Raw genomic sequence first — 22,818 nt, 5'->3', positions numbered from 1 at the left:
TTTAGACGTTTAAAGAACGTCTGATGTGTTTAAGTTAAACTTTAACAGACTAAGTCCGGGTCACCCTGAAAGCGTCTTTTCCTCCCTAACTTTCTGGATCACAGGTGCCGGAGCAGGGCCGGAGGTTTGAACCCGTGTCCTCGGAGCGTGCGCTCGCCACACTCACCGCTGCTCCACCTGCTGGTGAACGGCGCTCAGTGCTGAGGCTGGACTGGAGTGGAAATGTGCAGAGGAATTGTGGGAGCACCTGGACTGTTCCGGGATCCGCTCCCTCAACACTGGGTCGTGCCGGTGCTCCTCGGTCCACTGCTCCAGCCTGCAGGTCACGGGTCCGACAGGAGATCTCCGTTTCTCACCGGTTTCACACAACGTTCCAGGTCGATCCTCTCCTGTCCTGTCGTGTCCTGTCCTGTCCGCTCGCATCGCCCAGCATCTCGGCTCCGGCTCTTGGCTTCTTCGTTCGGACCGGCGCGGGCAGCACGTCCCCTTCCACAGATGGCTCGGCCACATAATGCCGCCCTGTTCCGGTTGCCATGGCGAGGCTGAAAGGGGCCAAACTATGTCGGTGTTTTGGCACCAGCGTTCATTCATCTATTAGCATCCCGACCCCAGAGCCCAAAACCCTGGGTCCGAGGTCCCAGGTCCAGACCCCTGGTTTCCTTTCTGTTGGGTTTTTAACCCGTTCATTTTTCTCCCAGTGCTGACCGCACCATGACCGTTTCGATACGGTACTCCGGTATCTCCAGCAGTGTGTGTGGGAAGATGCCACGTGAGCTGATGGCGGCGCCGCTGTCCTCCCAGGGAGCTCTGCGGGACGGAGTGGGACAAAGAGACACACGAAACAGACTGAACCCAAACACAGTAATTCGATTTCTGGTCACTGTCGGTACCCCCGTTTTCGGTCATGTTTCGGTCAGCTTTTCGAGCCGCAGACTAATTTATGACCAGTGCAGGAAAATTTCAGCAACGTGAGCAAAGTACTTTTGAGGTACTCGCCCTGAGTCGATGAAGTAACAATGGAGTAAGAATGAAGAAAAATGGATAAATCAGTGCAAAATGTTAAATTGTTTATGAGAGAAATGGATTCATCGCTGAGATGAGCTGGACCCCTCCACAAAGTGGGCCCCTAACAAGGTTTGCTCAGGGGACCAGCAGCAGACTGACCCCCCTCCCCCATGGGGCCAAACATGAGGACTTAATTAGGGCAGTAAGGGTGCATGATAATGAGGGCAACCGCATGCAAATGAGGTGAGGTCCTCAACAAGGCCCCCATTGATGGGCTGCACGTGAACGCCAGCAATCCAACGAGCCTCCTCGGACCGGAGGACATATACCTTCCGCGCTGCTGCTGGTCTCTCCGATTTTTGGGTTGTGTCCCAGCAGCTCCGAGCCCGCAGCTGTGGTGGGAACAGAGGTGTGCTGTGCACAAGCCCCTCCCCCTCAGCCCTCCCTCTCCCCACGTCCCCCGCTCCCTCCCGCAGATGGACATTCACCAGCCGGAGGGTCCATTCACAAACGGGGGAACGAGACCCCACCCCCCGACCTCAGAGCTGGGGTTCGAGGGCCAGTCCACCTCTGACTGACTAATTTTTAAGGCAGTTCAATTCCCAGGGTGCACTTGGAGCAGCGATGCACTTTTACTGTGTTTTACTTCCGTACCTGTCAGTCAAACTGAGAGGCATCACAAAGGAGGGAGGGATGTGGTGATTCTCCTCTGGCCATTTTTGTCTGTTGCCATGGCAACGGACACTGATTTTTTTTTTTGAAAGTCCTGTGCAACAGGCTTCACCAAAAGCGGGAGCCCGGCCACTTCGCTCAGGTGTGGCGTTTCGCAAACCTCTTCATCACCTGTAGGGGGTGCTGTCGCACAACTGTAGAGCACAGCTGACCAGCTATGTGTTTTTGTGTTCACTCAGTAGGTGGCAGTAAAGAGCAATCTCTCTCTCTCTCTCTCTCTCTCTCTCTCGCTCTCTCTCTCTCTCTCTCTCTCTCGCTCTCTCACACACTCTCTCTGTCTCACACATACACACACACACACACACAGAGCAGCAGCGTGGGACCGCCTTGATTCAAATCCCCTCCACGGCGTTTACTGCTCCTCTCCCGTCCCGCATGAGTGTCAGCGGTCAGTGGCGGGATGAGGAGTGTCGGTGTGTCCTGCGAAAGTGACGTGTGCAGAGCGCTGATGCGCACTGACCTTTCCCTCAGCACCTCCCATTCCCACCCCCACCCCAATGGGCCCTGTGTGACTTCCTCCCCGCTGAGCCCCAACAGCAAACTCTATCAGCCTCACCTTCCTGGCAGAGGTTGCGTCCGCGCAACACGGACGATTCGACACCGAATGTCACCGTTAGCCGCCGGGACGGCCTGCTTTACTTGCCGGGAAGTCGTCACGGCCGATTAGCGCCCAGCCGCCAGGAGACGGCATGTGAGGAGACGTTCACGCAGCGTGACCGAGCGCACATTTAGAGCAGGGCTGTGGAGGGTCAGACACACACCTGCACACACACATTGTCACGCACAATTGCTGTCAGAAACTGCTGTGCAGAAATCAAAGGTCACCTTGAACAGCAGCTAAAAAAGCCAAAGAAAAAAGTTGTAATACAGAGATAAAATAGTCAAATGACACATTTTTGAAGGAACAAATATTTTTTTTTTTTTTTTCATTTTTGTTTTAATTGCAGTTTCCTCACCGTCTATTTTGTGAAATCTGTAGCCAATGGGATGAGTTTGAGGCTGATACTTGAGTTACAAACAAACTGAGTTGCGAACAGAACCGCGGTCACAGTTGTGGTCACTATGTGAAACGTAATGTGGCCTCAAAGGTTTAACGGTGGAGCAGAAAGACCAGGCCTGGACCGCCGCTGGTGATGGGATTAAGCACCACGTGGACGGAGTCAGCTGGCAGCCCCTCTGCTCCGGTCCCCGGTCGTCTCGAACCTTGACTCTGCTCCTCCGAGGTGCGGTGGCCCCGGACACCTCAGTGTCCTCAGGATGGGGAGAACTTTGGAGAAGCTGTGAGCTGGTAGTGTGTGTGGATCTGTGGGAGTCCTTACTTTTTTCGCACCTGCGTCCACTGCGTCTGCGGGGAGAATGCGGTAAGTGCGGTAAAGTGTGGTAATGTGGATGCAGGTGTGGAGGGAGGTGCGGTTAGGGTGGCTCACGACGGAACATCCCGGGAAGCCTGTGTGTGGACAGTTGTGTGTAGGCGGTCAAGGGGTGCAGCGTGTGTGTGTGTGTTTCTCTCTCTCTCTCTCTCTCTCGCTCTCGCTCTCGCTCTCTCTCTCTCTCTGACAGATGGCTTCCCAGTGAGCAAACAGACGGCACAGATGACCGCGCTGCTCCTTCATAAAATCTGTTCCCTTGTTTACTTGGAGCTCAGGGTCACGACAACCACACGTGTGCCGGGGCGCCCTTTGACCCCGGGTTCGAGCGCACGTTCGCTCCCGTGCGAATTTCACCGGATGGAATCGCGCGCTCGGCCGGACTCCGGAGCCAAACCTCGGCGGTGAGCAAGGTGATGCAGCGGTTGAGCGACGCCAGAAGGCTGCAGGTTCATGTCCCGGAAGGGCACCTCAGGAGCAGGTAGTTGGCCTGAATCTCTCCAGTTGATTCCACCTTGCATGGAGTGGAAAGCGGAACAGATAAAGTAGTAAACGTCTGCACGGTCGCAGGGTTCGAGAGCTTGCGCAGCGTGGGGTCCGGACCCTTCCTTCCATGAGTCTCTCTCCTGACTGTGTCCCTCTGGGGGCTCGAGGGCCTCTAATTGGCTCCTTAACCACTGCATCACTGCCTTCCCCAGGGACATGGACGGTTCACACACAGAAACACACGTATGCACAGTCACACACCTGGGCACAAAACTGGACAAGGATGTGTGTGTGTGTGTGTGTGTGTGTGTGTGAGACCCTCAACACATGGACAGCAGTGCTTCATTGTCATGTACACTACTGCAGTAACTCTCTCTCGCTCTTGCTCGCTCACTCACTCCTGGGAGCCACTTGTCCCTGTGAGGGTCCTGGGGGTCCGGAGCCCATCCTGGGACCCCTGCGCCCTGTAGGCTAGGAGAGCGACACCCAGGGAGCGATGCAGAAACACCGTCCCGAACGAATGCCCTGTTGAAGATGAAGAAGAATAAATAAAAATGATATATTTATATTTGATTTATTATAGTAGCTCTCCGCACCTCCTCCCTCCTCTGCATGCGAGGGTTCGAGGGAAAGTCAACAGAAGGCGAGCAGCCCGAACTCACCCCCGACAGCGGGGTGACAAACAGCCTCTGGCTGAGGCTCCAAGTGTGTGTGTGTGTGTGTCTGTCGGTGTGTATAGATTTGTGTGTGTGTGTGTGTGTGTGTGTGTGTGTGTGTGCGTGCGCGCTTGTGTGGACATGCCTCGGGACATGAGTCTGCTGGGCAAGCCTGGAGTTCTCCTGCTCCGTTAGACACCTGGGATGAAGAGGACTGGGTGTAGACAAAGAAATGTCCCACACACACACACACACACACACACACACACACACACACACACACACAGTGCTTGTCCCACACACTCCTGCACTCCGACTCCTCCGGCGAGACGCTAACTGGCTGCATTTGTCTCCATGGCTCCAGCTGGTTGCGTTGTTGCCGAAATGTCGCAGACCTCAGTGAAGACACGTCTGCATTTGCCCAGAAGGTTCTAGGGTCCGGCCGCACTGCACTCTGGCGAAACGGGTGAGCGAGACGGAGAAGCGGCGAGCTGTACGTGGTGTGTGTGTATCGCCGTTCGGACCAGAGCTCGCTCTCCTCGAACCTGCAGCCTGTCGGAACAGACCGTGGCTCCTCGTTCGAGCAGAAAGACCAGAACTGCGGTGCCACTGGGATGAAGGACCCTTCCAACAGTGTGTTGTTCTGTGTGGTGTGTGTGTGTGAGATGCCCTCCAACCTGGTTGCCATGGCGACACTCTCCCAGCGGTTCGCCCCCAGGGGGTCCTGTCCCCAGGGCACCACGTCAACCCACCTCCGGGATTCCAGGGGTGGCATGTGGGGCTGCACAAGAGCGCCCCCCCTTGGGCCCAGTGGGCAGAGCACTGACGCATATCGAGTGTGACAGCGTGAGCCGCTGGTGCGCTTCAGCTCAGTGGGCCGAACAGAGAGGAGGAGCGCACAGAGACACACACACACACAGGTCCAGAAGGTGATGCTGCAGTGGAAGCTCAAGCGAGGTTTTGAGGCCCAAAAGCAACGTCCCCATGAACTTCTGGAGAGCCACTAACATGATCAAGGACAACAGTCATCCCCAGCACAGCCTTTTCACACCCTTACCATCAGGCAGACGCTACAGGAGTGTTAGAGCCAGAACCTCAAGGCTGAAACACAGTTTTTACCCACAGGCCATGAGGCTTGTGAACAACACCCATCCGCTGGCTCTCCACCCATCACAGCAGACACAGTTCACCCTCTGAGCCTGCGAGGTGTCAACTAACCCCCATCCCTCCTACGCACACATACACATCCACAACGCCAGTAACATCAGAGGCCACAGACTACCTCCCGCATACCTTGCGCACACAAATACACACCCCGCCTTCAACTCCGAATAAACCCAATCTACCTCTGCAGGACTTTGTACGACTTCCATGTTTACATTGCGCACTGCACACTTTATATACGTGTATAACTTCGTTTCTTGGATTTTTGCACTAATAGTAATTTTTGTAAATTTGTGATTTACGCCCTTTGTTCTCCTTGTGTTTTTTCTTTCCTTACGTCCTTACAATTTATGTCATAGGCTGCTGAGAGGATTCACAGAGTAAGAATCTCATTGTATGGTGTAACAAACTGTTTACTGTACACGTCGTAACAATAAACTTGAATCTTGCATCTTCTCTCCTCCTGGTGTCACCGGGATTTAACCAAACTCAGGAAACTTTTTGTGGTTATGGATCCACTTAATGCCAAAAGGTAGCAGCACCAAAGGATTGGATAGCCCCCCCCCCCACAAACTAATGTCGAGCCTCCTCAGATGATCCCAAATACCACAGTATTCATGTCGCTTCTGTAGGAGCTACTGGAGGGATGCGAACCAGCAACATGGTGGTGTCAGGCACAGAAGCTGTGTGTCCGCAGTACTCTGTGTGTGTGTTTAAAGCTCTTTGTCTGTCAATGATGTACTTTGTTTACTCTGAATGTTACATCGCTGTGGAGTGTCAGTCAAAGAGCTAGAAGCAAAGGTCACATGAGGAGGACGGTTAACGCTCTGCACTATTGTTCTTCCTCGCTCTGCTGTGGAGGGACTTGCTGGCAAAGGGAGAGGGACGCTCCTCCTCTTCCATGAGCAGAGGAGCCCCTCGGACACGTGTCCTCAGCGCTTCGGGGGTTTTCAGGTCGACAGGAGGAAGTGAGGCAAAGGAGGGACCTGAACCCACAACGGGACGAAGGAGGGTGTCAACAGTTGGACTTTCAGTCAAATGAAGAGTCAGGGCCCAGATTGACCGTCACTCCGATGGCCAGTTCTGTGTAAGGAGATGTGACTGTGGGGGGGGCCCTCGATCCCGAACCTGAGGGTTGATATATGGCAGAGTGGTGGGGGCCCAGTGTGTGTCAGTGACAGAACCTGTTGAGTTCTAACCCCCCACTGATAGCAACAAGACGACAAGACATGATGTGGCACCTAAGAGTAGGGACAGGTAAAGGTACCCATCAGCTGTCTGTCCCATTGGTGAATGTGTGTGTGTGTGTGTGTGTGTGTGTGTGTGTGTGTGTGTGTGTGTGCTTTCTGCTCACTGATGCTGCAGTAACTGCCCTGAGCTACACAGGTTAATTAACGCAGCCGTTCATGTGTGTAAATAGGTAAAGTGCCCAGTGTTGCCGCGTGTCCTGGTCCAGCTACTTCGTCGTCACCGGGCAACTGCCTCCAAGCCCCCCCCCCCCAAGAAGCTGCAGACCCCCGGGTGTCGTGCCAGAGGTAAGAGAACCGTCATGATGCATGACCAGCAGGTGCAAACGCAGCCACATCGGCCTGAGCTCTACTGCTCCCTGAGTGGACACCAGTGGACACCAGTGAAAGTGTCTTTAGTGTTTTCCCCTCCCCCCACAGCACCCTGAATGGGGCCTGACAGCATGGCCCCTTTATCATTATGAAAGAGTGTGTGTGTGTGTGTGTGTGTGTCTACCGAAAATGGACGAGGACACACAGGCACCAACACACATCAGAGATGTGCACGCTCTTTTGTCCAGATGGCAGTTTTTATGGACACAGTTCAAGTTTATTGCCCATCCCATGGGTTCAACAGCAAGGCCAAAGTCCAGGTGTCCTCTGGAGGACATGAGGACAGCATTTATAGTCCAGCTACTGGAGAACGATCTTGGACAATGGTTTGAGTGCCCTCTGCGAGTCCTTGGGGGCTGACGGGAGCCCGGACCCCATCAGTGGTGTCCCCAGGATGACAGGAGTGTGACCGCAGCGGCGGAGTCCAAGTCCCGCACACGCCACACGCCTCCGTATCTGGACCATCACATCTCTCCGCATCTGTCCACCTTTAATTAAGAGCAAAGCTGGCGAACCCATGTTCCCCGTGCGGAGACGGCGTCCCATGAAAGGCGAACTCGACTCCGAGGTCAGAGTGTTCAATACGAGCGCAGGAGCGAGAGGAAATGAAACTCGTAGCAAAGAGACAATAACAGTGCAGAGGAAATGGGCCGAGGGACGTGTCCGTGAGGGCGCTACATGGAGCTGGACTCTCGGGGAGCTCTAGGAACGATTGGTGACAGCGAGACTCCTGATGCACAGGGACGCACGATCGCACGGGTCGAACGCGGTCCGCTTCCTGTGGCATCTTCATGCGCGCGACGCAGGGCAGTGGTTCCGTGCGTCCAGGGACCTGCGGACAGTCCAACCTGCGAGCTTCTCACCAGCTGTTGCAGTGGGGACAGCTGGTCTCCGCCGGCATGTATTAGAGCTGTCCAGTACCGCACTATGTCTGTCCAGTCCATGTCTCGTAAAGCTTATTCCACAGACATGAAGTGTATGATCCGGCCTCTGCAAGTTGTTTTCTTTGCAACACACACACACACACACACACACTTCTCTTGTTCACCTGCTCACACATCATCTCCTTCATGATCCCACTCTTTTCATGCAGGAAAGGGCATAGTAGATGTAAAAATGGGATTCAAACCCAAACCATCATCATCTTGTCTGGTCTGGATCTGGTCAGATGACAGGAACAGGTGAGTTGCTACAGCGCTTTCACTCTGTCTCTCTGTCTCTCTGTCTCCATATCTCCGTCTCTGTCTCTCGGTCCCTGCATTGCCGTTAAAATGACCCGTAAGAAGCCCCGCCCATCAGCAAGGAGGGGACGCGACGGGAGTGTTAGCAGGAATGATTAAGGGTCCAGTTGAGAGCCCTCTTCACCGAGCTGTCAGACGGATGAGCGGTTCTTGAGATGCCCTCGGGGTTCACAGCCGCGGCATCTTTGAACCCTTGGTTTTACCTTTTTTGCCTCAACGCTGCTGCTGAAAAAGGCTCGGGGTCCAGGATGAGTGTGTGACGGATGAGATCACAGCCACCCTTAGCCCAGCCCCTCCATTCCGCTCACACACCTATGGGCTCCGTCTCCATGTGCTCGCATCCCACCAAGGAGGGCTCCCTTCACAGCCCCTCCTGGCTCCGGCAATGAGCTCCTCTGTGTCTCTTCAATGAAACTGGCGGCTCATGGCTGCTTTGTGAACTGCGGGTGCGTTTCCTGCCCGGTGTGGCCACCTGCAAGTGGACGAGAGGGGCAATGGGGGCGCCTGAGGCGAAGGGGACGACCCCTCAAACACAGTACCTGCTTGGTCATTACACTCCATTGCTGATACTGCCCAACTAGGACAGAAGTGGCTCTGAAACAGATAGGTTTCAGGCGCGTTTTGAATATGGAAGGGATTCAGCAGCCCTGAGGGACACAGGGACCTCTTGCTGGGCTGTAGAGAGGGATCAGGCCCTGCAGGTATTGGGGGTGTAGACAACCAGCCCTCCCAACCAGTTCTAAACATAACCCTGTGCAGGCATTCTGGGATTTATACAAGACTCTAAGCATGCTGGGTATTATACACACCTCCGCACCTGCGATGCTATTGGTCCACATGGTTGCTGGAGATCCTGCCCTGCGTGTACCTCGTCTTCCCTATTTCTTCACCCTTTACCACTACAGTGAGTGTAAAACTTGGGGGGGGGGGGTTTGGGGCACGGTGCCATTTCCCACACCAGCCACATGTTCGCAATGCGAAGCACGGAAGCGAGTAAAAAATGACTAATGACACAGGGCCGGCGAAACATGTCGTAAATCTCCGCCAACCTGATTATCCAACGCCTTCGGAGACTCGCAGAATGACCTGCTCTAACATCCCAGCGGATTTTGCGTGGGAGTGGGGAAAAACGAATTTGGGCAAGTCCGAGGACAGGTGCATCATGGGAGTAAATCTTTACCCGGTTGCATAACAAGGAAATGATGGATGAGAGCGCCTGATGCCGGCGACCCCTCACGCGGCGGGCTAGTGGGGCTGGGCCTCCTCTCCGCACGGTAGCCGCATGTTTAAGCACAGCTGCGCACGTCTCTCCTGATGCATCCGCGGAGAGTGAAAGTGAAATTTGCGGTGTGAGCGTTGACCACGACACAAACCCCACGAAACACATTGTTCATCCTCCCGAACCGCTGCAGACAGAACAGCGGGAAAGGAAATGAGCACAAGGGAAAAGGTTAGAGCATCAATCCAGCGATATATTTGGAAAGAGCGATGGGGTCTGTCTTGGTACCAGCCAAAGAGCACAGGGACACGCGGGACTCGTCTCACCGCGGTACAGATCGGCGCCCCTGTGTGTCGTCCATTAAAGTGGGGAATGTAGGTGTGTGATCTTGTTCGGCGCTCTGTCACCTTGTCGAGAAGATCGCGATAAACGGTCGGGATAAACAAAACTGAATGGAATTGCGTCGTGATCGTCTCTAGAGACTGACCCCCCCCCCCACGGCCCTCAGGATTGGTCAGTTTGATGGAAGGCTATTCATCGCTATGGATACAACATCTGACAAGTGCAGTTATCATTTATGCGCCTTTTTTAACTGTCGCTAAGGGAACGCCCCAGACTCCTGCCCTCAGCTCCCCCTCAGAAGCGTTCGATCCTCTGTACTGGCAGCATCTGTGCCAAATTCCCGAAGCCAAGAGGGGTTTGCAGGTAGCAGCCCCTGTGGTAACTACAGCTTCCCAGGCTCTGCGTAAAGGTGCAGGACAGCCGGAACGCTCGCCTTGGCCATCTGTCCTCCGACACGGGACAGGCGCGCCACGGGAAGTGGACGGCCTGGGTCCGAGACTCCCCCGCAAGACACGTGCACGACCGGCAAAAAGGAGGGCCGCTGACAGCTTGCTCTTGAGATCATTAGCGGTTCCACCAAATACACGCAGCGTTGGGAGGGTCACTTCGGGAAAGACTTGCGTTGTGAACTCCAGCGAGCAGAGCAATATGAGCACCTGTCCGAGGGCGACAACAAATTCTCGACACTTTATGCCTCTACCAAATTAAGAAGATAACAAAGCCAAAAATTCAGATTCACACACATTTCAGAACCGCTTGTCCCATACAGGGTCGCGGGGAACCGGAGCCAACCCGGTAACACAGGGCGTAAGGCCAGAGGGGGAGGTGACACACCTAGGACGGGACGCCAGTCCATCGCAAGGCACCCCAAGCGGGACTCGAACCCCAGACCCACCGGAGAGCAGGACTGCGGTCCAACCCACTGCGCCACCGCACCCCCAAATTCAGATTCATTACAATGAAAATTATGTACAAAATGTTCAGCTTGATCTGTAAGCTGCTTAAAAAATGTCATGTGGTTAGTCGTTCCGCTTCAAACCCAATGCAGCGATATATTGAACTATAATAAAAGTCGTCTATTTCATGGGAAGGTGGCATTACTTGGTTTGGCGAGCTGCTGCAGTGTTGTAGCATTTAAAAATTTCTCTCAGCTAGAAAAAAAAAGATGTGCTGGCTCCGTCTCCATCAGACGAAAGCATTCTTCCTAGAAGCAATTTATCATCATTTTTATAGACACCGTGGGAGGGAGTGGTCCGGCATGTTCCTCAGATGAGGGGCTGAGGAGACCCCGGCAGTCGTCCCGAAAGAAGAAAAACAGCCTTGTGACCACTGTGCTCAGCACTGGGATTTCCAGGCTGGACGGCAAGTTCCTGCTGGAGGAGCAGCAAGGACCCTGAACGTTCACCTGGAGCGAGAGCCCTTTCACATGAGGTCCATCACCCTTACAAGGGCAAAGGAAAGCAGATTTATCACGTGAAAGTTACGAAGCGAAAGCAAACTGGAGACAAAGAAAGTGGAATGGGAGGAGGAGGAGGTAGCTGGTGTCCTGAAAAGCTAGAAACAACCGGTCCCCTTGAACACGGACCAGCTTGATGGAGAGCAGCAGGCAGAGTTGAGGGAAATTTTTATTGAATTCCTCCCAGAACAATTTCAACTGAGTCTGGGGAGCAATGAAGTGTCGAAATGCTGCGCTCGCTTAAAAACCCACTCACATCCGCTAATGTCCGTATAGGGCGTCAGAGAGCTTGGTCTCGGCCTTGAAGGAAGAAATCTTACTGACGAAGGACTTGGGGGTGACTGAACCATGTCTGAGTGGAACACTCCCACGTCATTGTCCCAAAGAAGATGCGTTGCGGGTTGAACGCAGTCTCTCGATTTGGCGCATACCCTGTAACCCTGTTAAGGAGCTTGTGGAAATGGTAGGAAGAGCGAGCTATACTGGAACTGTGCGTGTCTGTAAGGACTTCTGACACGTCCTCCTGGAGGAGATCTTCGAAGCATGCACGGTCTTTCGAGCACCCACGGGATTCTTCCAATTTACAGTAATGCCTTTTGGCTTGTATGAGGCCCCAGCCACCTTGCAGTGACTTACGGACATGGATTCTGCTGGGCTCTGAGGACTGGAGTGAAGTATATATGGATGATGGAGTCATCTGTAGTAATGTCAGGGATGGACATCTCTATCATCTGCGATGCACACTGAAGAAGTTCACATGCCAGGTGTGACCCTCAACTGTCAAAAGTGCAAGTGGGCAAAACTGGAGGTCCAATTTCAGGTTGGGTAATGGCAAATTGTGGTCTAAAGAGAACAAAGCAGAAGCTATTAGGAAGAGTCCCTGCAGTATATTTTAAGTGATTAATAACAGAAATTATTATACTACATTCTGGAGGTGTGGGTGGGGAAGCACAAATGATGACACTCAGGTCGTCATACTTTGGACACATCACGATAAGGCTGAACTCTCGAAAAGCTGGAGGAACAACAAGAAGCGGATGATGCTTCGACACGATGGACGCAACTGGAGGACAGAACTTTCTGGAGACTCTGTCCATGCGGTCACCCGGAGTCGACAACAGCGGCTACAGCTAACAGAGTAATTTCATCACTGTCTTCTCTCTTGTAACGGATAATATTGTAATTCTTGTCTTTTCAAAAGCTGCATTATTCCCAAACCCTCTGTACAAAGGACCAAAATACCCATTTAAATAATGTGCAAAGTGCCCCAGTTGTACGAGGGAATTGGCAGACGTGTGTCGGAGACACCGCGGCCTGGACCACCCGTCCTCCCGATGACATTTACTGCCGCCGTCACTCGCGCACAGCGCTAAGAGATTCCATTACAAGGCTCGATGGTTACCTGCTCTATGAAAAACACTATGAATATGAAAAAAAAACTACTTTCATAAAAGGCTTTTAGAAGCAGTTAAGGACTGACAGCCACTGCTCGTGCTTGTCCGCCTCGGTGAGATTTACCGCGGTAAATGAGGTTACCCTGACACTGGAGCAGCAGGTTGCCAGAGAGCTGCTCTCGCTTTATTTCGCTCGGGAGAAATTGGCACGATGCTCCTCCGGGTTCGAGTCGCTTCTCTAAAGAGCAGGCAGGGGGCATCGTAGCTCGTGGTCAGCAGTCTCCGCATCCAAAGGCTGGTCCACTGGGGCCCACGCAGCAGAGCGCGGTAACATTTATCAATTTACTCCGTCTGATGGACAGAGCAACGAGGACGACGTGTCCATCACTGCCCGCTGGAAAAGTCCAAATGTCATACTTTAAAAAGGTTGTATTAACAAAAAGGAGCCACTGAACAATGACCGTGCTCGAGGGACAGGGATCAAATCGCCTTCCGGCAAAGGAGGTAAAATCTGCGTACACCCCCCCTCCAAGTCCAATACCCACAATCCCTGTGCAGTGAAGACTTGGAGCCGCAGTTAGAGGACAGATGAGAAAGAGGGAGGATGGATGCCGATGAGCCGGTGGAAACGGTTGTTCTCCCAACATGCTGTAAATCTGCACCGTGTACCTATAATAACGAGCAGTAAAAATTTCTCTCAGTTCTGTTGAAACTGGGTTATTTTTTCACCAATGATATTCAATAAACCACCGTGAGGCGGTGAGGGCGGGACTGGCGTTGATGGACAGTGTCCTGTGTCCTCTCCACCTCATCAGACAGGTCCTCAAGCCTGAGCCATATAACCACACAGCTCCATCGCCTGGGTTCGAGTCCCTACTGTTTTATTACCTATGGGTGGTGCACAAGGGATTTGAACCCGGGTCCTTCAGATACAAGGCGGTGGCTCTACACACTCTTATTAAGAGCGACACGCTCTTATTAACGATATAAATGTTTATTAATGACATAAATCTCATTAATGACATAAAGCGTGTAATGTGAAACCTCCTGTTATTCTGCACTCGTCTGAAAATGTGGTGATGCTTCTAATTTGGCCATTTTTGCCTGCAGGGATCACAGAAATGTGACATTTTTTCACTTTATTCATTTTTCTTCTGTAGTTTGAGTGCACAGAATTGCCTTTCCTGTGACCCTTAGCACAGGCCCTCCAAGTGCCAAGTGTTTGTCAAAAATGACACAATTAATTGGCAAATATCGATGAGAGCCTTGAGCCGAAGTGTGCGTTTCGTAGCCGCGGGTTTCTGTGGAAAAGGGCCAGTGGGGCGATGCGGTGACTCCCATATTGCCGTTTCCCCAGGACCCCCTGAGCGCCGGTCGCCTCTTGCGACTCTCTGGGCTGCTTCTCGATCCTCTAACCGTTGCGCGTGGAAGGCACTCCGAGTCCTTTGCAGCGTCCGGATCCACATCCCAGCTTCCTGAGGATCCTTCGCCGGGGGCCGAGCGGGGAGCGGGTGAGCGAGAAGGCACTGTCTGTGGTGGAGGAGCACGCAGCACCGAGGAGTGCTCCTTTCACACACACCTCTGTACTGAGCTGCAGCGGTGGGCTGCCTCGTTGCTCAGCGGGTAGCACTGGTGCCTCGCAGTTCCTGGGCTGTGGGTTCGAAAGCGTCCCAGTGTTTGTGGAGTTTGTATGTTCTGCCCGTGTTCGCATGGGCTTCCATCCAAACTTCACAGACGCATTTTTGGAGACATCGTCTTTGGTCCATGTAAAAACCCAGAGGCCATCAGGCAGCGTTCCAGGGGTCCCGGGAGCTGCTCTCAGTGACCCAAGGTACGAGACAGCAGAGAGTCCAGTTAGAGGCCCGAGGGATCGGCTGTCAGTCCATCTCCATAAAATGCATCTCTCTCCCTGTGAGGTCTGCTGTTACTGTCTGTGGGCCCCCAGACTCCAACCCCCGAGACTCCGCCTCCCCCTCAGCTCTGGGTCCTTCGGCTCGAAGGCTAGACGGTGCAGCACTTCTCTGTGAGCCACAAAGACCCTAATTAATGTCACCTTTAGCCACGATCTGCAAGACCTTCAAGGTTCGAAGGGGCACTTTCTGACAGTTCTGAGAGCTACATGGCGCTGCCTCTCTCTCACACACACACATACACACACACACACACACACACAGAGGCAGACAGGAGAAAATGATGATGACTGCTGTGCAGGAACAGGATGAGGGCGGTAAATTGGCTGCTTTCCCCCGGCGCAGTGCAGAGGCTGCTGGGAGAGGGAAGTGTGATGCTGCGATGATGGTGTCATACACACAAGCTGTGTGTCTATAGTCCCATGTCTGTGTCTAAAGCTCTTTGTCTGTTGTTGATCCACTTTGATCCACTTCGAGTCGCACGGCCCTTTGGGGAAAAGTGTCTGACAGATGAATGACAGTCACTGTGAAAGTGCTGTGGACCCGGGGAACTTTTGGAGACAACATTAGTGCAGGTGAAGTGTGTTTCGTGACCTCATTCCTTTATCGTCAGATAATCCATGAAAATGATTAAGAAACGCCGATCTAGCAGAACACAACGAAAGAGCAACAGCGAGAGCTCAACTAATGGATTGTGCGACGTGCTCAGCGAGGTTCCATGGTGCTGCAGGGCAAGGGCAGGAACAGCTGCTAATTGATTACAACACGCGGCTGAGGGGAGAGGTGCCGTCGCCGGTTAATTTCATTAGCCAAACACATTTTTCCTCCCAGCGGTGACACCTGGGTGCGGGATATTATTGAAGTGTTACTGCGCTGCCGAAAAATTTATCGCATCCCTGGAAATTGCATCTGCGAGCGACGGCGACTTGTGACGGCAGCGCCATGGAAACGGAGGAGAGGGGCCGACCTGGCTCGGCTCATGGGCGGCAGCAGGCTGTGGCAGGCAGTCGTGTAAAGTGTACACACAGTACGTGCAGAGTGGCGAGTCTTCGAAACACTCCTTCAGAGTGCAGTCCTTACCAGCACCGTTCGTAACTCGATGCGTTCGTAACTCGATGCGTTCATAACTCTAAAGTCACTGAGAGCACTCAGTCACAGGCTATGTAAGTGCTCTAACTGCATCATCCCTCAATGTATTCGCTTCTCAAAGCGTTATAGTTACAGCTGCAGTAAATAAAATACACTGTGAGCCTAGAGGGTGAACACAGGTGACGTTCGCTCTGCTACAGACAGAAAGTTTGGGGTACAGACACGTGACAAAAATGCAGCTAAAATAAACAAACTGGGACATTTTCAGATCTTAGATGATTCATATAAGTGAACCGCTCAAACTGCGAGGAGTCCACTTCAGGCGGTACAGATGCACAGCACCCCAGAGAGCGACACGACCCCGGCTTCTTACCCTAGCAAAAGACACTTAGAAGGTTCGCCGCACATCATGAAACAATTATCGTTTCCTCATATTAACAGCAGCTTCTCAGGTTAAGTGTTGCTGAGTCTCAGAGAAGCCAAAGCTCCTGCTGGGCCTTGAACCAATGACCAGTCCGTCTAGGGTCCCGTCCCACCATCTGCATCACTGTGGACCCGTCAGGGGGAGCTTAATGGGAACTTTGAAGGACGTCATCTGAGGGACAAGTGTATAAATGAGTTCTTGTTCAGTTGTTGTAATTTAAGGTGTAAATGTGACCTTTGAGTTGTGAACAAAAGCAGTTACAAACACATTTGTGGTCCCAGCTGTGTCTGTAAGTGGACGAGCTGCGTATCTCCTGCCGAGTGCCACGCTGACACAGCGGAAGAGGGACAAATGCGCCGATCTTCATTCCACATGGATTAAATACAGCACTTTGGCCACCCCTTAAAGCCCCTTTTCCACACCAGAAACACAACAGTGAAGCAGTGGGCTCCAGTCGTGTCTTTTACAGTAAGTGTGAAATGTGGTAAGGGACCACGTTTTTCTGCAGAGGCTGCTTAGACCGCTCACACTCATACCAAACGAGTTGCAAACCCCTCCCCAGTAGTTGCGGCTGAGAAACCGAACTGAGTTCGACCCCTTTGGTCCAAAGTCCAGCTCCTCAAGTGTGATGAGAGCAGCTGAGCCGCAGGACACGCTGGACCTACTGTGTTCTCCATGTTTGGACACACAACCAGGTGGCAGCGGTGGTGTAAACATGGTGATGGTGGAACATACTGTGTCTCTGAGTGGAGCCTAAGAGCCCCTTTGGTTTCCTGGAACACGCAGAGTGTTGTGATGATGGAAACTGTCCTGCTATCTTCCGGATCCTCGTCCACGTGTCCCGCCCACCTGCTGCAGCTGGTCGAACTGCCCGGGTTTCCTGTTTCTCGGCCTTCCCGTTGACCATCTCTGCTGAAAACCCACAGGCTGCTTTACCATACCAGAACTGCCGGGGCTGGTGCTGTCCTCTCATATGTCCACCGCTCTGTCCACCTGTTTGACCTTTTGTCAATATACGATTGCCATCACATCCAGTTCTTAGCAGAAGTGAAAATGGAATCGATCTGCGTTGAAAAGCGACCTGGACCGACCCCTTCCCCTTGCACATGTGGTCCTTTCTAGATGCTTATTGTGAACGGCTAACACTCCCTAACGCTGTCCTTTGGCGAGACAGGCTAACCCTATACGAGTGTAAGCATTTCACCGAGCGTGGCTGCATAGCATCAAGCGTCACGCACACCGGGACTTCCCACCTCGGCCTCAGTGGCCCGGCGCACATTTTGCGCTTTGCTCCCCCTCCCCTTAATAAGCCCTAATTGAGCCACTGGCCCTCAGCAAAGTGCAGTTAATTACTTTAACGGGGGATCGTGCCGTCCGAGATGCGGTCGGACATTAGCAAAAAGCTCTCTGTCTTATGTTGTCCTGCTCTTCAGAGGAATAATTGCGTGTTAATTATGGTGAGTTAACTGCTTCATTAATGAATTGTTCAGGAGGCGTCCCAGGTTTACTGCGGGACGATGGACTCCTGGACACGCTCCGTGGCGCTAAATTACATGGAATATAGGACTCCTCCAGCATTAATAATTTTACTAAATCTATTTGCACTTTGAAAGTTTCACTGTCCAGGACCACTTTGGCTGTAGTACCCTTGATCAAGGTCCGTACCATTTACCAGTGCAGTAACAATTACCCTGCTGTGTAGTAAATGGGTAAATCAGGTTAAGGGTGGCAGCGTTCAAACCTGACAGTAAATCAAAGGTGTCAGCAAACGGTTTATCATAATTAAACAGCTGAAATAGTGGAAACTCTTCCCAGCAACACAGAATGACCAGAAGAGAGTGCAGTGCGGGGGGCGCGGTGGCGCAGTGGGTTGGACCACGGTCCTGCTCTCTGGGGGGTCTGGGGTTCGAGTCCCGCTTGGGGTGCCTTGCGATGGACTGGCGTCCTGTCCTAGGTGTGTCCCCTCCCCTCTGGCCTTACGCCCTGTGTTACCGGGTTGGCTCCGGTTCACCGTGACCCTGTATGGGACAAGCGGTTCTGAAAATGTGTGTGAGTGCAGTGCCAGATATCACTGGTCTTGTTTCCCAGGTGAGCAGTGATCCCTTTTGGGGGGGTAAGAACCCGAGAATCCAGCTCATTAATTCTCACCGCTGTCCACCACATAGCAGAGATGGGGTTTTGTACCTCGGTCAACTCCACTCACCTGTTCTCTTTTCTGAGGGTCAGCAGGTACTGGAGGTGGATGCCGGTTGCCATGGTGATAACTCCCCAGCCTCTCCATTAAACCGCAAAAGCTGCCTAATGTCTCATACATTCCGCCTTTTGAGGGAAGTACCAAAAATACTATGCAAATATAGTAAATTGCATATAAACGTTGTAATACACCCCTTTGCCCTCAGGACTGCTGAGTCTTCAAACAAGGTGTCCGAACCCACCAGTCACAATGCGGTTTGGATGTCAGCACAACACCAGGAGGGTAAGTGCCCATGTAAATCTCTGTCTAATTCTGTGTTTTTACACACCTTACACGGGAGGAACATGTTCATCTGCATCTGATCAAGGTGCAGCAAGAGTTAAACGACGGTAAATCACAGAGGCTGGATAAAGAGGGCCGGTGTCCCCCTCCCGGCTGCTCTCGATGCCCACCGGCGAAACAACACTCTGGTGACCTGGTGTGTGGACGCCGTGACATCAGAGCAATGATCTATGAGGGCGCTAAAAGCCTGGTGACAGCGGGCGCGCCGCACACGCCAGTTAGAGGGACACATCAATCAGGAGAGGAGTGACAACGTGTGGCGGCCCCCGAGGCCCCTGGAGGCTCCGCACCACGCTGCTCAGTTATCGGTGTGGCTCCCGATGCCAAGTCAGTGAACACACAGCGCAGGGAGCGACTGGTGGAGCTGTGAGCGATCAGCTCTCAAGATGACTGCCGCACGGTCTGTGGATTACTGTCACACAGTTTTGCAGGTGGGTAGAACTGAGAATTCCGGCGAAGTGCTTCAAACCGGCGACCTTTTGGGTCCAGTCTCGGCCAATATATGAGCTGCAGCTGAAAGAGGAGGCTCTGCAGTCTGTGGGGCTCATTTCTATCCTGGACACTATAGCTGTATCTTCCACGTGTCTTTACACTTGTTTCACATCTTTACTTATTAAAGACAAAACATGTTAGTCTCTGAAAAAGGTCTATTCTAACACATTTATTTAGCAAACACTTTTCTCCAAAGCAACTTCCAATGAACTCTATACACTGTTATCAGCCCACACACCTTATTCACCGTGGTGACTTACACTGCTAGATACACTTATTACACTGGGTCACTCATCTATACATCAGTGGAACACACACACTATGGGCAAACCTGAGCAGCATTTGGACTGTGGGAGGAAACCAGAGCACCCCAAGGGAACTCACGCAGACATGGGGAGAACATGCAAACTCCACACAAACTGAGCAGGGATCGAACCCACGTCCTCTCGCACCACCCGGGCGCTGTGAGACAGCAGCGCTACTCACTGTGCCACCGTTCCACCCATATACTTATATATTTTTGTTTATACTGCATTCCTGTCTTTCTTATGTCAACATCTGCCTGTTTTTATGCAATGAACCTGACAGACAGGAAGTGTAAAGTTGGGGGGGGGGGGGGGGGGGCAGCCTGATGTTTTTACTTCACTCCAGTCCTTATTAGTCTCTATGTACAGTACATACTGTGTGTACACTCTCAGGTCTCTGTTCAGTTCAGGTTCGAGTGTCTCCCCCCCCCCCACTCTAATGACATGTATTCATTTATGAGACACTTTTTCTCCAAAGCGACACACATCTCTGAGATGCAGAATGTTCTGGAAAGGAAGGTCTAGAAGGAAACTGAAGATGGTGAAGATGAGTGGGAAAAAAAAAAGAGGAGGAGAACTGGCGAAAAGCAGAATTATTTCTCTTTTTTTCTGTCCAAACGCGCCCATGCTCCTCGCGACCTCCCTCGGAGAACTCCTGCCGTATGACGTCACACTCTCACTCGCCACACTTCTCGGCTGGGCGCGCGCGAGCCGGGCTCGTGCCGACAGTCGCGCGGCGCCGGGCTCCGAGGGAAGGCGCGAGCTGCGCTACTGCGGTAAGAGCTCGTGCACCGTCTCGTTTTACCGACACTTTCTTGTTTGTAAACGCGCGCCGAACAGTCTTCTGTAAAACAGACTTTTTAGGGATTTTCTCAAGTTCGAAGATATTGTTATTGAGTTTCATGACACTTGGCGACGAGGGGGGGGGGACCGCGTGAAGAGCGAACCCGTTACCCGGCTGCAGGCTGCTGCTGGAGTGTGTTTATAATTCCTTCTTAGTAGGAGCTCCACGCCTCGGGTGTGACATGACGGAAACGGTTGTTAGCGTTTATTAATTATCACGAATAAGTATTTGCACGTTCGGGGGCTGCGCGCGCGCGCTCGAGTCGTGTATTTCACGTTGCGCGCGCGAGGGGAAAGAGGCGGGAAAGAAAAAGCAACACTTCGGGGCCATTTCCCTGAAGAGACGCCTCGTGCCGCCTTGTGCTCTGCGCGCGCTCTCTCCCGCTCTCTCCCGCTCTCTCCTTCCTTCCTTCCCTCCCTCGCTCATTCGCGCACGCATGGAGAACGCGTCCTGTCCGGGGGGTCCGGACCGCCAGCACCAACAGCAGCAGCTCCCCTGCGGGCCCCCCGCCGCCAACCGCTCCGAGGGCAACCGCAGCGCCCCCGCGGAGCCGCGCTTGACCCCGGACTTCTACGTGCTGCTGCCCGTCGTGTACTCGCTCATCTGCGCCGTGGGCCTCACGGGCAACACGGCCGTCATCTACGTGATCCTGAAGGCGCCCAAGATGAGGACCGTGACGAACACGTTCATCCTGAACCTGGCCATCGCCGACGACCTCTTCACGCTGGTGCTGCCGCTGAGCATCGCCGAGCACCTGCTGCGCTGCTGGCCCTTCGGCGAGCTCCTCTGCAAGGTGATCCTCTCCATCGACCACTACAACATCTTCTCCAGCATCTACTTCCTCACGGTGATGAGCGTCGACCGCTACCTCGTGGTGCTCGCCACGGTGCGCTCGCGGAGGACGCCCCGGCGCACGTACCGGGCGGCCAAGGCGGTGAGCGCCTGCGTGTGGGCCCTGGTCAGCGTCATCGTGCTGCCCTTCGCCGTCTTCGCCGGCGTCTACGTCCACCCCGAGGACGGCGGCCGCAAGAGCTGCGTGCTCACGTTCCCGGCGCCCGAGGCGTTCTGGTTCAAGGCGAGCCGCATCTACACGCTGCTGCTGGGCTTCGCCATCCCCGTCTCCACCATCTGCGTGCTCTACGCCCTCATGCTCTACAGGCTGCGCCGCGTGCGTCTCGGCTCCAACGGCAAGGCATTGGACAAGGCCAAGAGGAAGGTGACCGTGATGGTGTTCGTCGTGCTCGCCGTGTGCCTCTTCTGCTGGACGCCGTTCCACCTGAGCACCGTCGTGGTCCTCACGACCAACCTGAGCTCCACGCCGCTCGTCATCGCCGTCTCCTACGTCATCGCCGTGCTGAGCTACGCCAACTCGTGCCTCAACCCGTTCCTCTACGCCTTCCTGGACGACAGCTTCCGCAAGGCCTTCAGGAAGATGCTCGAGTGTCGGCCGGGCTGAGTGGGGGGGGCGCCCGCCCGCCCGCCCGCCCCCCATATCTTAATCACCCCTTGCGTGTGGCTGTTTCCGTGTGCGTGTGTGTGGCCCGCTGTAGACCTCACTTGTGTCGACAGCTCCCCTCCCCCCCAGCAGAGAGCCCCCTGCAGGTGTTACACGCAGGACACTCCGCTGGCGTGTGCGTTCTGGAGCCAAACACAGGACAAAGCTCATCCTCTCACATGCATCGCTGTTGTCATGACGACAGGACGCGTTTCCAGCTGCGAAACATTAAAAGAACAATGAGCTCCTGTACACACTGTGTGTATGAAGTGTTACAGATTATGTAGATGTATAGCAGCGTGTCCTGTAGCCTGTTCAGTTTTAACCATTAACTCTGGACAGTAGTGGCTCTGAAAGGAAACAAAGTTATTGCATGAGCACAACATCGATGTAAAAATGTGTTAATGGAGACGCATGCGGCCCCTGTGTCTCCTCTGTGTCGTGTCTCGTATGTATAGTTCACGGTAGAGTAGTATGAGTAGTATCATCTTCCCGAAGTCTGTATCGTGTGTGGCGGCTTTTCAGTTTTTTGCCAAAAGAATAAATGTGAAATGGATTAAATGTTAAAATGTTTTTGTCTGTTTTATTGAGTTGCAATAAATACAGTATTAATTTCAGTATTTACACGCACACTCCGTTGTTTCCAGATACAGCCCCACACAACACTGGATAGAAACCAGATGGACGCTGGGTGGACATGTCCAGCAGGCTCATTTTTCACTCGCTGTCTGTTCACGTGTGTGTGTGTGTGTGTGTGTGTGTGAGAGAGACAGATCGTGGTAACCAGCGCTCCATCAAATGCCCTTGTGTGCTATAAAGGCGAGTTCATGCAAAATGAGTCTTTAATGTTCATTCTGCTTCATAAGGTCATAATAATTGTCCTTTCTGAGGAGCACCGCTGAAGAGTAACGGGTTCGAGTGGAAGCCAAAAGAGAAGATCGGTGTTTGTGCGTTAAGGCAGATGGCGTCACCGCTCCCTCTAGCGGCCCACTGCACTGCTGCTCCATGGAGAGTCGAGCTCAGACCCGTGCGAGTCCCAGCT

At 53.2% G+C, this 22,818-nt stretch overlaps 1 protein-coding gene across 1 annotated transcript; it reads left to right on the top strand.

Annotated features, from left to right (window-relative positions):
- Positions 1-20,017: 20,017 nt before the first annotated feature.
- Positions 20,018-22,288, top strand: LOC108926385 (neuropeptides B/W receptor type 2-like). The gene has a single exon (XM_029252380.1). The coding sequence runs from the start codon at positions 20,718-20,720 to the stop codon at positions 21,735-21,737; it is 1,020 nt and encodes a 339-aa protein (XP_029108213.1). The 5' UTR covers positions 20,018-20,717; the 3' UTR covers positions 21,738-22,288.
- Positions 22,289-22,818: the final 530 nt, after the last annotated feature.

Source organism: Scleropages formosus, chromosome 5 (genome assembly GCF_900964775.1).
Source record: "Scleropages formosus chromosome 5, fSclFor1.1, whole genome shotgun sequence".
NCBI classification, from domain to species: domain Eukaryota; kingdom Metazoa; phylum Chordata; class Actinopteri; order Osteoglossiformes; family Osteoglossidae; genus Scleropages; species Scleropages formosus.
This window is presented reverse-complemented; position numbering and strand designations above follow the sequence as displayed.